We start from the raw sequence: 16,090 nt of genomic DNA, 5'->3' as shown, positions 1-16,090 counted from the left end.
TGACCAGGAATGGAGCATCTGTATGTCTGGTTAGAGAAGCACAGTGGGCTTTCTCTGGTTGATCCTAAGCTAGAAGCAGGAACAAAAATTAGGGAAAGCTGGAAGTTATTAATGAACTCCTGGCCCTGTGGGGCTGATTATTACAGAAGTTAGTATTATGCTTCCTGGATTGTCACTGGAGAGACCAAACTGGCTTCCTCCAAGTCTGACTGAGGCCCACTGGCTTCCAGGATGTGTACTGTAGATAAGGGCTGGTTTTCTGCCCAGATGGCTGAAGGTTGTGGGTCAAAGTTCTTTTTTCATGTGGTCTAACCATGAACTGTTTGTATATTCAGTTTGTATATTCAGAAGACGTCCTACGTTGCCCTGTTACAATTTACATTTTTGCACATCAGGTTTATGATCTCAAATTGTAGGCCTTCTCATCTATATTGTTGATATTCTCTGGCCTCGGTGAAGATGGCCTTGTACAGAGTTCCTTGACCCGACTCCTCCAGATCCTGACACCTCCTCGAAGGGTAGAAATCCGCATAGGGAAGAGCCCCTCGGAATGGCTTTCCCAAATAAGAGCAGTGTGTTCCGAAGCTAACTGGAGCTTATTCCTCCGCAAGGCCGCCCCTTCACCAGAGACACTCTCCAGCATACCAGCTTCAAAAATAACCCTGTTATCACGCTCCCTAAAATCTTTCCTCCTACTCCCACTTCCCTCCAAATAAAAATGCCAGGGCTGTTAAATAATCCCCTTTTAGTTTCCTTTATACTTCCAGTACTCTGATTCTCACGTGAATTCTCCTGTTCTGTCTTAAAGAAAAGAGAGATTTCCACTCCTTTCTTAAGTCAAGCCGACTTCTTCTGTGCTCTGGACACTCCCTCTGACCCTCTGTGATCTGGCTCTTCAATTGTTTCCTCTTTTTACTCTTTGTGTCATTTTAGATCAGCAAACACGTCCTGGCGCCTCTCCTCTGAGTCCGGTGCTGAGCTGATCCCTGACCCTCGGTGGTCAGGAGTCCTTTCAGGGAAGAAAAAAAGAACGTCCCCGTGGTTTCAAACATGCTGGGAGAGACAACGCTGAGAGTTTTTCACTGAGGTCGCTGCCTGCCTTTGACCCCACAGCTGGCCCTCACCAGACAAAACCCAACTTTCCGGAACAGCGGCTGCCTGTCCAGGAGAACGATCCCTTCCTTCCCACGACCACCTCTACCAACGACTCCCCAGACCACCTAAACTTCTGCTGGACTTCCCCCTGCTGTAGCCTTGGAAACTGTTCCACTTTATCCCCAAGTCAAATGCTCCCTGAGGTCCTGCCTGTCCCTGGCTTTTTTAGATAAAAGTTTATGTTGATGGTGGTGTTGACTTTCAGTTTTTGGTGCTATGACTTCTACACAACTACCCTGACCTGCAGCATTAGCACCAAGACAGCAACTCTGGAGAGACCGTTGAACCAACTCTCACAGTTACCTACGGTCAAATCCCTATAAACAGGCTTCTTATTTTAGATATACTCACACATTCCTATATGTTTGCATGTCCAATACGTAAATGTGTTCCCAGCAGTTCTGCTTCTGTGGCTGATCTCAGAATGATGCAGGATTTGATACAAAAAATGGTTCCAGAGGAACAGACTCTTAAGGACAAGGTCTTAAAATTGATTCTGGATTATATAGAGCTGGTTTTTTCAACTTGATTAGATTTAAAGGTATTTATGTCCTTGTTTCCAGTGGTAAAAGGTACATGTGAAAAATGGCAAGCACTGCACAGTTACACAAATTACTACTTGTATATCCCTATAACCAAGTACCTATAGAAGAGAAGTCATTGGGAGTTTAAATACTCATCGAGAGCATTGTAGTTTAGGGAGCTGGTAAGATGGGGCAGGTGTGTTGCTTCTAGTGTGCTGCAGGGCTTTTGGGGAAGAAAGAAGTTCAGGGTTTTAAATTCCTAAGTCAAGGTCAGCATGAAGGATCTGAACAGCCACTGGTGAGGCTCCTATGAGGATGTGAACAATCACTGTTATTTAAATGATAAAATGACCAACCTTGGGTTGAGCTGCTGCAGACAGAAAGGATGTTTACACGCAATGTGAAGGGTTTTCGCTCTCTTACAGCAAAGAAACAAAACCTTCTCCTCTGTGATAATATCATGCTGAAAAGTGGATTCTAAAGAACAGAGGTTTGACAATAAAAAATTTTTAAAAATAAACAAAATACAAAAAAAAGAATGGAGGTTCAGAAAGACAACTCTTAAAGTGAAATAGAAGACTACAGGTTAAGAAAATGACACATTAATAATAGCTAACTTTTATAAGAGACTTTATTTTCAAGATTAGCCTTATGGGCTAATCATGCCATCATTATCCTCTTTTTGCACACATAAGGCATATAGGGAATAACTTGCTGTATTTTTTGGACCATAAGACACACTTAGGTCTTAGAGGAGGAAAACAGCAAAAAATTTTTGAAGCAAAAAATGTGGTAAAATATTTAATAACATAAGTAACATAATATTTCACCAATGTAAATGTAAACAGAACCTAACAGCAGCATTAACAACCATTATTCCTCCCAAATTTGGGGGCAGATGATGGTGGTGGCATGTGTTTTACAGTCTGAAAAATACGGTACTTGTCCAAGACCAACTAGATCTGAGTTTCCCCGACCTGATTCTAAGATGTGCGCTCACCACTACACACTCTGCCTCATCAAAAAAGAAAAATCTCTCTGGGCTGCTTTACCTGCCACAAAGGTTTGTTCTTGTTTGAATACTTCTGTGAGAGATAGAATAATAAATTACGTTGAGAACCCCACCACACAGCCTGTATGGTTGTTGTACGTGATTAACATACATTACCTACAACTTGCAAAGTTCTTGATCTACAGGGTAGGGAAGTAGTTCTTGGAAAGCTATTGTTGTTTGCATAAAGTACCCATGGAATCATTCTTGTTATTGTTGCATATAAATATCTAGGGGGTGCTCTTCCTGTGGACATTGTGGAATGAGTGGATCCAGTGCTCAGAGTGGGAGGGACAGGGGGTAGAAGACAAAGGCCATGGATCAGCTGGCTGGTGTCACAGGTGGTTGGCATGTGCTATTCTTTGTCCCGCTGCCCAGAATTCACTCAGTCTTGACTTTTTTGGACTTTGACCTTAACATTTGCTGTCCCAAACATCTTTCCCTGTGACCAGTGTACTCAGGCAGTATTACTCTCTTTCCCTATTTAGGCCAGGAAGTTTTGGTCCAAGAAGTAGCCTTGGGATCTTTGTGACTTACTCAGAGAGGTCTTTTTTCAGGACTTTAATATTTGAACTGCTAGGCATTATTGTCTGTGAGCAAAATGAAGATAAAAAATGGCATTCTTTCTGGGCAAAAATATATTTATTTTTTCTGGCTGGAAACAGTTGTTATTGCCTTCACAAATAATAGAACTAAATTACTAACTTCATTGTTATTTTCCTTATTACCATATAAATAGCCCTCGAATTCAATTACTACCCAAATTCATGCAAATTATAAAAACAGAGGAGATTCATCTTCTGGTAACAAAAACCTACAGTATAAAATATTTTGTATTCCAAGGACTACATACTTTAATGATATGCCTCATAGTCATTGTGATATTTTGATTAGGCTATATAAATTTAATTTCAAAAGTAATATTAATCCTCAAAACAGTGATCATAAAACTTGATTATAAGTCTCCTGATCATTTAATGTCTTAAAGAAAACAAATTAATAAAAAGACTACAATATTTTTAGACTATGCTTTGGTTCTCATAATTTTCTGATGTTTCTTAATAACCAAGTGATAAAATATTGATGTTTAAAAAGATCATTAAAACAATAGTAAATACTGTCTTTCAGAGGTTGTGTGCTCCCTCACCCGAATTTTAAATTTTGTTGAAAACATTTTCATTGCTTAAGATGCCTATCTCTTGAAATCAACAAGCACTAGACATGAAGAACGAGGGGGCCTTGGACCACACTGGAGAGTCTTTGTTAACAGTGTGATTTATGGCGAGGCCCTTGGGCCACACGGTGTCCCCCTGACCTCTGGGGGGTTGGAGACTAAGGCTAGCCATGAGGTGGCTGTAACATTTGCATGACTAACCCCTGGACACCAAAGCCTGGTGAGCTCCCCAGGTTGGCAATACACTCTGTGCATATTGTTACACGTATCTGAGGAGAGAAATAAGTACTGCCTACAGAACTCCACCGGGAGAGGACAATTGGAAGCCGATACCTGGAACCTCCTGGCCCCTGCCCTCTGTGCCTTTTCCTATTGTTGATCTTAGTCTGTATCCTTTGGCTGTAATAAACAACAACCCTGAGTACATCAGCTCCACCGAATTCTGAGTTCTCCCAGTGAATTATTGAATGTGGGAATCATCTTGGAACCTCCTAAATGTGTAACAAGTATGTTAATTGTGTATGATTATGTGTGTGGGGTTCTACTATTTTGGCTGACCAATAATTTTCTATGAGGTCCAGCACAAATAACACCCCTTTTTTATTACAAAATATTTTGTTACAAAATCATAAGCATGTAATTCTGTAACATAACAATATCACACTGAAGCACATCATATGGCATTTTAGGTGAAATGTTCAAATTTAAACTATTAATTATTATGCCCATATTATTACCTTATCAACCATACCCAAGCAGGAGTTACTTCTGTCAGACCCTGTAAATAAACATATATTGCTGATTTAATAAAAATGTACTTATTGTTTGTATCCTTTAAATATGTATATCATTTGATATAGAAGTTTAAGGAAGTAATGACATATGGGTAATCATTGTTGTGTTATTTATAATAACTAAAGTGGAAACTAATCTAAATATACAATAGAGCTTAAAATAAGTAAATGATGTATATTTGTACAATTGAACATGATAATTATTAAAACTTATGCTGTAAAAGAGTACTAATATGAAAAAAAACTAAATTGACAAAGCAGAGTAAAAATATGTAAGTACATTTCTGTTAAAGTATGTATATATAGTCCGTATTTCCATAGAGGGGAAAATCTTACATCAAAGTGTAAAGCATGAATACCTGTGAGTGGTGGAATTGAGATTGCTTTAGTGTTTTTACTTTATGCAAATTTTATGTTTCACCCACATTTTTTGTAAGCATGTGTTATAATCTTTAAAATATTATTTCTAGCCCCACCCCTACAATAAATTGTAAAATCACTTAAACTAATTTGATGATAGAGTCTAAACTTGCTCAGTGGAAATGGAAAAATGAGACAGATTCTTGAAACATTTGATAGGCATATTGGTACGCACTTGAGACTGGGTGAAAATGGGCAGGTAACTTGAAAAAGATGATGAAAATAATTCTGTATTTTAGTTTGTGGGGATTTTGTGACACTGATGTCCTTAACTAAGGAGGCTGCCAGAGGTTATCCTATACTAGAAGTTAGATACAGGATAGTTACATTGGCCAAAAAGGCCATGTTTTTTTCCCACAAAAGATACATTTCTAATTTTCATGAATAATTTCATTAATTTGGGTATTTTGAGTATGTTGGCTATCTACTGCATGGTATAACATTGACTGTTCTCAATTAATGTCTCAATTTCATTGCTATCAATTTCAACTGGTCTACACAACCATGGAGCATCATCCAGTGAGAACTTTCCAGAACAAAACTTCCCAAACTACTTTAGACAAATTTGAACAGTCACAGCATTTTCTCCTACATTGCACAATTTTTTTTGCATTTCAGTTGTTTTTTTTACCTTTCCTGAAATACTAAAGCAAAATATACCAAAATGATGCGTATTTTCTTCCATCTTCAATATTAAAATGGCTACACAAAATTTCAACAATTTTGGTAAGTTTTTTTAATGCATGCTGGTATGACAGCTGTCACAATACAATCTAACAAAATTGTTTTGAATGAAGTTAAGGACAACTAAGCACTATTGGAGCCATTTTACAAGAAAAAACCAAATGGACTTTTTGGCCAACCTCATATAATTAGTTCAGATTTGAATATGCTTAAATTGAGTAGTGTGCAGAATACTCAATTAAAGATAAGCATTTAGAGCTCTGGTTGGTGTAGCTCAGTGGATTGAGTGCCAGCCTACAAGCTGAAGAGTCACTGGTTTGATTCCCGGGCAGGGCATGTGTCTGTGTTTCAGGACAGATTTCCTGTTGGGGGGGTGTGAGGGGCAACCACACTTTGCTGCTCCTTCCTTTTCTCTCTCCTTTGCCCTTTTTCTAAAAATAAATAAATGAAATCTAAAAAAGATAAGCATTTTGAAACACTGGTCTAGAGCATAGAAGATATTTTAAATGGGCACTGTGAAGCTGGGGTCATTAGCAATAGGTCATAGCATTGAAAGGATGGGCAGTACAGAGGACCCAGGAGAGAAACTGTTAAGAAGTAACAGGTAAGAGGAAAACCAGAAGAAAATGGGGGCACTGAGGACAATGGGGTAAAGACCGTTTCCAGGAAGGACTAACCAACCACGGCAAAATCCAAGCCAGACAGGCACTGGCACTTCATTCGCAGTTTGGGAGGTGGGAGACCACCTCCAAAATAGGAATTTGCCTGCCCCTTCAGGGGTTTTCGATGAGACTGAAATAAGAAATGTAAAAATACCACACAAAGTAGGTTATCTAAAAATCAGGTGCACATAATTAAATTTCTCCCCCTTTGCATGTACATATGACTTACTTCCCTTAAATAACTGCTGAAAACACACTCTGTTCTTTTTTCTCCTTTTTGATCACCTTACTTTCCTTGATCTTGACTTTTCCAGGTACATCTTTCCAGGTGCAATCCATGACAAAGCTAGTTTCAGTGCAAGATGTTTGACTGTAAATAGTCTCTCCTACTTTTAAGGAGATGAGGGCTATAGGAAATGAAGCCACTGGCTTATGCTGTTTTCAAGGAACAGAAAGTCTTCTTTTTCATGCCAGGATATGGACACAGCATAGCAACAGAAATACCTGGGAGAGCCACAAAGCTGCTCCAATATTCCATAGTACATTAAAATGTACTATGAAGAGAGATCTCTAGCAATCATGGAAATGCTTGATATTTTCTGATAGATGGCATGAATTTGAAGGAGTTGCCAGGGTTTTAAATTTGAGGGGAGGATAGCTAGATACACAAAATACAACACTCACACCTGCCCTTCCCTGAGCTGAGCACTTACAATAAGTACAACTATTAAGGTATATTTATAGAGTATCTAAGACAAACCCAATACTGGGAAGGACTCAAACAATGTAAAATCAGGTATGTCAGAGTTCTAAAACAAAGAAATCTGCCTCTTTATGTAATCAAAGACCTACTTTCTGTCTCCTATATGAGGTCTGTCCAAAAAAAGTCCAGCCATTGTTAATACAACAATGGTTTAAGTGACATCAATGTAACCTGGCAGCCAAGCAGAGTGGACTGGAATGTGCATGAACAATGATGACTTCACTGTACTAGTCAGTGGGGGTGGTAGATGCCATTGAGTGACCATGCGCACTGTGTGGCCATCACATTCAAAACGACTGAGCAAGCAGAGCAATGAATCTGCATCAAATTTTGTGTTAAGCTTGAACATACCTCCACAGAAACCAAGGCTTTTAGGCATGAGGCAATGAGTGCAGAGCCAATAAAAGCGTGGCACAAATGTTTCAAAGATTGTTGAGAATCTGCTGAAAGTGATTCACATCTGGAAGACCTGCCACAAACAGAACACCTGAGAATGGTGAACATGTATGGGCTTCAATCAATGAAGACTGGCGACTACTGACAGTTCGAGAACTGGAACCTGATCTGGGATTACAAAAACTACTGCGTCTGAGATTTTGATACAGGGTCTTGGCATGAAACGTGTTGTGGCAAAATTTGTGCCATGGCTTCTGCTTCCAGAAGAAACATGGTGCTGCAGGTGCTCATGCCTGATGCAAACCACTACAAAGGAACCAGGTTTCTTCAAGGTCATAACGGGAGATGAATCATGGATCTACGACTATGATCTGGAAGCGAAGGCCCAGTCACCCCAATGGAAGTCACCTGGTTCTCTACACCTGAAGAAAGCATGGCAAAGTCCCAGCAAGACCAAGGCCCTTTTAATTGTGTTTTTTGATTGGGAAGGTGTTGCCTATCACAAGTACACCCCTCCAGGTCAAACGATTAATAAGGAGTCCTACCTTCATGTTCTTTGTCCATTAAGAGATGCAATATGATGAAAATGGGCACAGCTATGGGCAATTGGTGATTGGCAGCTTCATCACAACACGCCCACTCATGCATCATCTTTGCAGCTTTTTGGCAAAACTTCAAATCACCCAAGTGACTCAGCCCCCTACAGGCCAGATTTGATGCCCTGTGACTTCTGGCTTTTGCCCAAACTAAAATCACCTTGGAAAGAAAGGAGATTTCATACGGTCAATGACATTAAGAAAAATATGACAGGGGCAGCTGATGGTGGTTGGGAGCACTCTGTGAGGTACCACAACGCCTACTTTGAAGGGCATTGGTGTCATCGGGCTATGAACAATGTTTCTTGTATCTTCTTTAATGAATGTCTCTGTTTTTCATAGCACACAGGTTGATATGTTCTGGACAGACCTCATATATAAATGTAGCCTAGAGAGAGACCTGCTGGATCTGCAGAGTGGTAGAACACTTCGGAATATGAACCACTTACAAATTCCCAGCCACAAGGCTCACTAGCTTTAAGAGCAAGTCCATATAGCCCTGGCTGGGTAGCTCAGTTGGTTGGTGCATCTTCTCATACACCAAAAGGTTACAAGTTTGATTCCTGGTCAGGGCATATACCTAGGTTGTAGGTTCAATCCCCAGTAAGGGTATGTATGGGACGCAACTAATCAATGTCTCTTTCAAATCAATGTTCCTTTCTCCCTCACCTTCCTCCTTCTCTAAAATCCATAAACATATCCCTTAGATGAGAATTAAAAAAGAGCAAGCCCACAAGCCTATATACCTCCCCTACTCTGCCATTTAAAAATATTATAGTTGACATATGACATACGTATAGTCAGAATATAGTAATAACGTTCTATGGTGACAGATGGTTACTAAACCTATCGTGATCACTTTGTAGGGTATTTCGATGTCAAATTATGTTGTACACTTGAAACCAGTATTTCATGTCACCTTGTCATTTTCATAATCAACTTTGTCAGAGGAAAATGCTAATCTGCAAAAGTCACAATTTTCAATACTCAGACATAACAAGCAAAATTTAATAACAATTATGTAGCATCTGAAAAGAATGCCAATATGTAAGTGTGGCTAATGAACTTAAACATTGTAGCTAAAAGTAACCCAGTAGAGGGTGGAGACATGTGGTTTGCCAGTGATAGAATGAAAGGTCTTACTCTTCTGAATTTTGCTTTATTTTGGCCTTAGAAGAAACTAAATTAAAAACTAAAACACCCTCAGGGATCTGGATGACCTTTTATCTCCTCCAAGACTGAAGAAAACAAAAGCCTTGGATATCTTTCTCATTATACTTTTTTCTTTTACCATCTTTCTATAATTTTGTTCTTTTCTTTTGCTTTTTCTATCCTCTGTTACTTTTTTAAAAAATCTAACAAAGGATTCAAGTTATAATTTTGTTACAGCTATTTTTGTTACATACACACATTCTCAAACATGAATTTTGTGAAAATGGTGAGAAGACAGAAAATCCCACATAACTGAGTTTAAAAGTTGCTGCATTCATAGAGGCAGAAAGCAGGTGTTATTGGGGGCTGGGGAAGGGTTTATTAGGAGTGACTGTTTGATGGGTACAGAGTTTGGGATGAGCAGGTTCTTCAAATGGATAGTGTGACAATTACACATTGTGACTGTACCTGATGTCCCTTGAATTGTATACAAAGTTAAAAAATAAAAGGAAAAAAGCAGATGTAACACAGATTTCAGACATGACCAATTTATTCAGAAAATTCAAATTTGTCTGGCAAAGTATATCCAAGGGCAGAGTTTGAGATAACTGTTTCATTGGAGGCAATCACATTTTCTAGAGCTAATTGGCCAAGAGGTAGTATCCAAAGCAAAACTTTAAAAAGTAATTTAGTGTGTGTGTGGGGGGGTGATAACCATAAATATATGCAGAGAAAATAAAACAAGCAACCAGCTTACTCAACTGAACCAAGAGAGGCTAATGCTAGTGGAAACCCTTTATTCAACTTAGTTCAACAGACATTAAGCACCTAATTTGTTCAAAACATTGGGCTACCAGGGTGGAAGCAGAAACATAAAATTCACCAAGGTATATAATCCCTGTCCTTGAAAGTTTACAACAGCACATCTACAAATGAGTGTGATGCATGAGTGTGATACGTGAGGAACAACAAATCAAAAACAAAACAAACAAATGCTCTAAAAACAAGGAGGGGGAGAGTTCTACTTTCCAGTAGACACTGAAGTCTGAGGTTGAGACCCCCTGTCCCCTTCGATTTGGTGGTGTGGGTGAGGCAGGGCACAGCACGCCCAGTAAACTCGGGTGTCTAAGCAAGTCTTGGCAACAGGAAGTGGCCTGGTTCCTCTACAGCTTTAAATGTGTGAGGGGTAGGGGTGTTCAAAGATATTTTCACTTTAACCCTGTCATCATCAATAGCCCATTATATGAAAGAGACTGACAGAAAGTGAAGGTGATTAAAAACAAAGTCTGAATTGGCAGGAGCATGGACTGGAAACATCATGTCAATTCAACCCCTTGTGTATATGCATCTAGTAGCGCAAGTAACACATCGAACGGGGGAAGCCACCGGCAGCCCCACAGTTCATCACCCACAGTTCGTCACGGCAGGACGTGGTCTCTCCTGCTGGACTGTGAAGCTGACTTTAGCTACTGCCAGTGGTGGATGTAAGGGCGATGAATTTCAAGTGCATATTTTACACATAAATCAAATCCCATAAACATTCTGTCTAACTCAACATAAATGAAGAAGGCTTCAACTTAAGGAGAAAGATGAAGTCTTTGTGAGCTAACTGATCTAATGGTGACTTGGTAATCTATATTTTCTACTTAAAAAATACACAATCTTTCTTGAATAATAATTTACTATGTGTATAACATACACCTCAAAGAGAATTTTAATGAAACATTGTAACAGTCAAAGATCAGTTTCTGCTTTTGTAATTACACAAACTACCTTAATTACAATAGTTTGGGAATCGTTACAACAAACAATATATAACAAGATGTTTTAATATTATCCATCATCCTTAACTTTTGAAAGTTTGGCTTATATTATTTTATCTCAAAGGAAAACTTTATTTCATTTTCCCACAAAATTAATTCACTACCAGAGTTAAAAATTAAACAAAATAGAAAGCTTCCCTGTAAGCCTTTACCAATGACAAATTGCAATGAAAACATCTGCCAGGCTTTGAGGAAATAAAAACCAACAACTTATATAACCAGCACCTCAAAACACGAAAGTAAAACCTCCTTTTGAAGTATGAAGTTTAATTCTTCTTACCCACACAGTAACTGGTAATCAGAACCCACCCCCACCTAGAAACTGCTCTGGTTTGTTATGTAATTCACAACATACACTATTTTTGAACATTAATAAATTACTGATATGGCACAGTGAATAAATAGCTACTTGTTTTAATATCAAAGTGACTCAATACTAGAACATATAATAGCACACTAAAAGTGATTTAAAAGTAAAAACTTTAAAAATGTAATCTATTCTGATCTTATATTCATTGAAATTAAAAACCAAAGGATAAAGTATTATTTCAAACCTATATACCAAGATAGATGTGCTATAAAAATGTATTTTTGTTGTAAATGCTAGATTATGCAAAAATAATTTTATATCAGTTTTAACTTTAATGAATTTTTCCCAACTCTAATGTTAAAAACATTTTAAAAGAACTTAAATTTTAATGGTGAAAAGTTCCTATTTTCCCCATCTGTTAAAAAAAAGATTGTGTTTTCCCTTAACATACAATGCCCTATTGTTAAGGCACAACATTTTTTTAGGATAAAAATAAAACCATAGTTTAGGTTTATTTTATGCAAGTTACAAAATAGACTTTTGTAGGCATATACTGAAAATAATCAAAATGAAAAATCATTGTTCCTATCAGGGAGCAATCAGCACATAACTAAGTAATTGCAGTTAGAATAACCCAAATAGTTTCCATTTCTAACTTGCCACAGACTGTATCCATAAGGCCATTTTCAAGGTGTAATCTAGGACAGGCAAGCTGGGTGTTCTCTTTTCTGAGGAATGGGAGTGCACTCCTGCCTTCCTTTATGCTTGGGCTATCAGGGACAGTTGTCACCGTCAACACCTGAGTGAAAGCCAATACTTGAATTAAATATCTGAGACAAGGGCTTGAGACAAGGGCAAGGTTCCCGATCGCCAGGGTCAGGGCAGGTGCGTGCTTTGCCTCCTCCCTCTGCTACCCTTCCCCTTGGCTGTCTTTCCTCTTTCCCACCCTTTTCTTAGCCACTGACCCTTCCCCACTTCCTCTGCCCCAGTTTGCACAATACTGAGAGGGGGCACCCAGAAGAGTTTGCACAACTGTTACTTAAAACACATACACCAAAATGCTTATTTCATTATACAGCTCTAAACAATTCACTTGAATGTTAAATTTTTTAAAACACCTAAAATTGAGGAAAAGGGGACAACTGAATACCAAGGACAGACAGGACCTATCTTGTAGGTCCTTGTAATCTCAACTGAATTAAGGAAGGATTCAAGCATGAAAACTAAAAGAAAAAGCAAGTTTTCTCAAACAGGCTTATATACCCAACTCTCGTATTTTCTGCATTACCATTCTTTGAAGGATGGGTTGGAAGAATTGCTTTGTAAAGACAGAAGCATTGAATTAGATTTAACAGCACAAAGCTCTGTGGTTTTGAAGTGCTTACACTTTACTTTTTCCGGGAAGTCTGAAAACGGCCAGCTAGGATTCCACCAGGATTGATCACTGGGAACTACTGGAGCTTCAGTTCTACTCCAAGATTACAGCAGCCAATTTTAAGATAAATTATGTCTGTGAAAGAATTCCTGGATAAGGTTTGGGGAAGATTATATTGATTAAGAAAGAAGAGCAGAAATAAAATGAGAACATTAGGGGCTAGGGAGATAGGGAACGAGGTAGAAAGAGAGGGAGAAAAAGGGGATAGCTGACGGCTACTGAGGTTATGATGTTGCTGCTTTCACTAATGTGATGTGTAAAACTCAGTTTTAAGGGAAAATGACCCTCTAAGTAAGGACAAAGATGAGGGAAAGGGAAGACCAGGAGTTGGGGAGATAAGATTCACTAAAAGTAAACTCTAGTTATTTTGCTACATTTTAGAAATAATTTATGTAATCCTAGGAGGCAGTACGTGCCTCACTTATTCATAAAGGTGTTTGGCTATGTGCTGGTGAATAATGTCTTACATAAATAAATATAAATACTGTTCTTTGTAGTTATATTAGTTCTGTGATGTATACTGACTTTCAGAAACAAGTAAATTTAAAGACTTTCTATAAAAGCCCTTGAAAATCATTAGTAACTAGACTATTCCAAATTATAAAAATAAATTTAACTGACAGCCAATATTTTAATTTTTGCACACAATTTCTTCACAAAGTCATTATCTACATGCAATTAATAAAGTTAAAAATAAAACCAAAGCAATCATACTTACTAAAGTTTCCATATAATATTGGGGAGAAATCCCCAACTCCAATTGAAGAAATTCCATTTCCTACTATGCTAGTTCTGGTTCCCGAAGTTTGGCAAATTACACTGACAAAAATGCTCTCCTACTACAGAACTCTGGAAACACTCTGTGTGTTTTTTCTATGTCTCCTGAGGAAAAAAGGATTTTCTCATCTCATTGCAAAGTAAAAAGATGAAGTCTTTAATAATCTGTTCAAAATTCCTAAGTCCTGTTTAAATATCAAGTATTCCAACTACCAAAATTCTTGAGCGAATTGTCACTGAATAAAAAAGCCTATGTAGTGAGGCCTATCAGATTCATGGCCAGTCACTAGTGACTGGGTGGAAACCTGTGCATCATGCTAAATTCAATTTCCTAATGAGGAATTAAAGGGCTTTGGAGAATAGTGTTATATGCAAACCTAAAACCATATATGCACATTCCACCCGGTGAGGCTGGCTGTTCCTTCTTTGGTCAAATTTATCTCCAAGATAGGGAATAAATGGAAAATTGCTTTAGGGGTAAGGAAGGAAGGAAAAAAGGGAGGGAGGAAAGGAAACTGTGAGAAATCTCTCTCCTTATCAGTGTTACAAAATACAAGGACATCAAAGTCACATGAAATCATGGTACTGCTTGCATACATGAATTTTCAGATATCACAATGAAAGAAATCAGACATCCCAATGGTAGTCCACAAAGCAAGGTCCTAATTACAGTGACACGGTGAACAGGCCACAGCCGTTCTTCCAACCAGATCCTGCACACTGACTAGAAAAATGATGCTTCAAAAATTCATTTTAACTTGCATAATTTTAATCTGAAGGGCAATTATAAAATAGCTCAAAATTTACTACTTCGAGTTTGGTTAGGTTAGATCCATTTATTAATGATAACAGTAACCATAACTCATTCTTGATGATGAGAGAATTTTTATATACAGACTTGGCAAATTTTTTAAAAAGTACTTAAAGCTTTTGAAAATAATGAAATCTAGCCCAATTCATGTAGTGTCAAATAACTTTCAATTAATAATAGAATTCTTTATATTTTTGTAGTGCCTTATAGTATATTTTGTCCCTAATGAGAAAATGTACCAAAAATGCAATGCCAACCCTGAAATCTTAATCCAAAACTTATGAGTAAAAGGCTAAAATGTTGGTCAAGGGGGAAAGGATGGAATCATGCACTGTCTATAGGGCAAATGAAAACCAACAGCAAGATGTCAGAAAAGTTGAACCTATGGGTACAAACCTATTGTTCATTGGAGAAACACACACACACACATACAGAAATTACAACACAACTACCATACATCTATATTCTCTACTAGCTGGTGAACCTGCTATTAAAATTTCAAAGAAAAAACAATATAAGCCTTTTCTATTTTAATCCATAACAAATATTCAGGAATGGATAAATAGAGCATTTGTTGCATATTAACGAACATGTGGCTTCTTGTGCTTTCCATCTGAATTAGGGGTTAAAAACCCCAAATTACTTTATTTTCAATGAGATGTAAGTAATATTAAACATCTATATGAAATTAATCCTTTCTTCAGCCCAATTCTACATGAAAGTACTAACAATGAAGATTCATGATGTTGTGTGAACATGGTGACGCATAACAATGTGGACTCAGTTACAGATTTTAATTCACAAATATATATATATGTCTCGTGTGTGACAACTGTACGAAAATAGTCTCAAAAATAAAGACAATACTTGAGACACGAAGCAATCCATCTTCCCTGATCTTGCATCCTATTACAGGGAAAAGAAGTCTCCGATGCTTCATAAATACTTTAAAAAGTTTGGGATGGCCTTAACCATGCATAGTTTCCACTGATCCTCCGAAGCCTCCAGCGTGTTAGGCTGACCATGTCAGCTCTGGAAGAGCTGTGATCTACAATCAACATTGCTCATTAATGTCCTGTCTTCTCTAGATCTGGGAGTTTTCTGACTAGAGCTTGGTGGTTCATTCTGATGCTAGCCAGGAGCCCGCCTTCAATGCCGTCAGAACCGGTATAACTGATTTCTTCACCACTCAGGGTGGTCATGTGCCCCCCAAGGGCTTTTAAGATGGCATTGCCTGCACATATATCCCACTTTTTGATGTACGTCACATGAATATATAGATCAGCTTTTTCTTGACTCTTATCAGGCACATCTAAGAGCGCTAAAACTTTATAACCTAAAAGATAAACACAGGAATTAGGTCATTGTGGAGAAAATTTAAAGAAAATAGCTTAATTTTTTTAGTACATTGTTAAAAATAACAGCACATGGTATACAGGAACTCTTTGTACTATTTTTGCAAATGCTAAGTTTCAAATTATTTTAAACAGGTATTTTTTAAGTAATAGCCCAGAAATTAAACCCAAATGAAAAAATATATAGTGTAAAGCAAATGACTTTAGT

The 16,090-nt window shown here is 37.9% G+C and overlaps 1 protein-coding gene across 1 annotated transcript in view; it reads right to left on the bottom strand.

The window, feature by feature from the left end:
* Window positions 1–10,151: 10,151 nt before the first annotated feature.
* The window catches only part of BPNT2 (3'(2'), 5'-bisphosphate nucleotidase 2), a 42,906-nt gene continuing 36,967 nt past the window's right edge, over window positions 10,152–16,090 (bottom strand). Inside the window, exon 5 of the mRNA XM_037167658.2 lies at window positions 10,152–15,863. Coding sequence (XP_037023553.1) covers window positions 15,595–15,863 — 269 coding nt within the window. The 3' untranslated portion in view covers window positions 10,152–15,594. The remainder of the gene's footprint in view (window positions 15,864–16,090) is intronic.

This window comes from Artibeus jamaicensis, unplaced genomic scaffold (genome assembly GCF_021234435.1).
Source record: "Artibeus jamaicensis isolate MK-2021 breed Jamaican fruit bat unplaced genomic scaffold, CSHL_Jam_final scaffold_916, whole genome shotgun sequence".
Classification (NCBI taxonomy): domain Eukaryota; kingdom Metazoa; phylum Chordata; class Mammalia; order Chiroptera; family Phyllostomidae; genus Artibeus; species Artibeus jamaicensis.
Note: the sequence above shows the minus strand (reverse complement) of the source record. Positions and strands in the feature narration are given on the sequence as shown.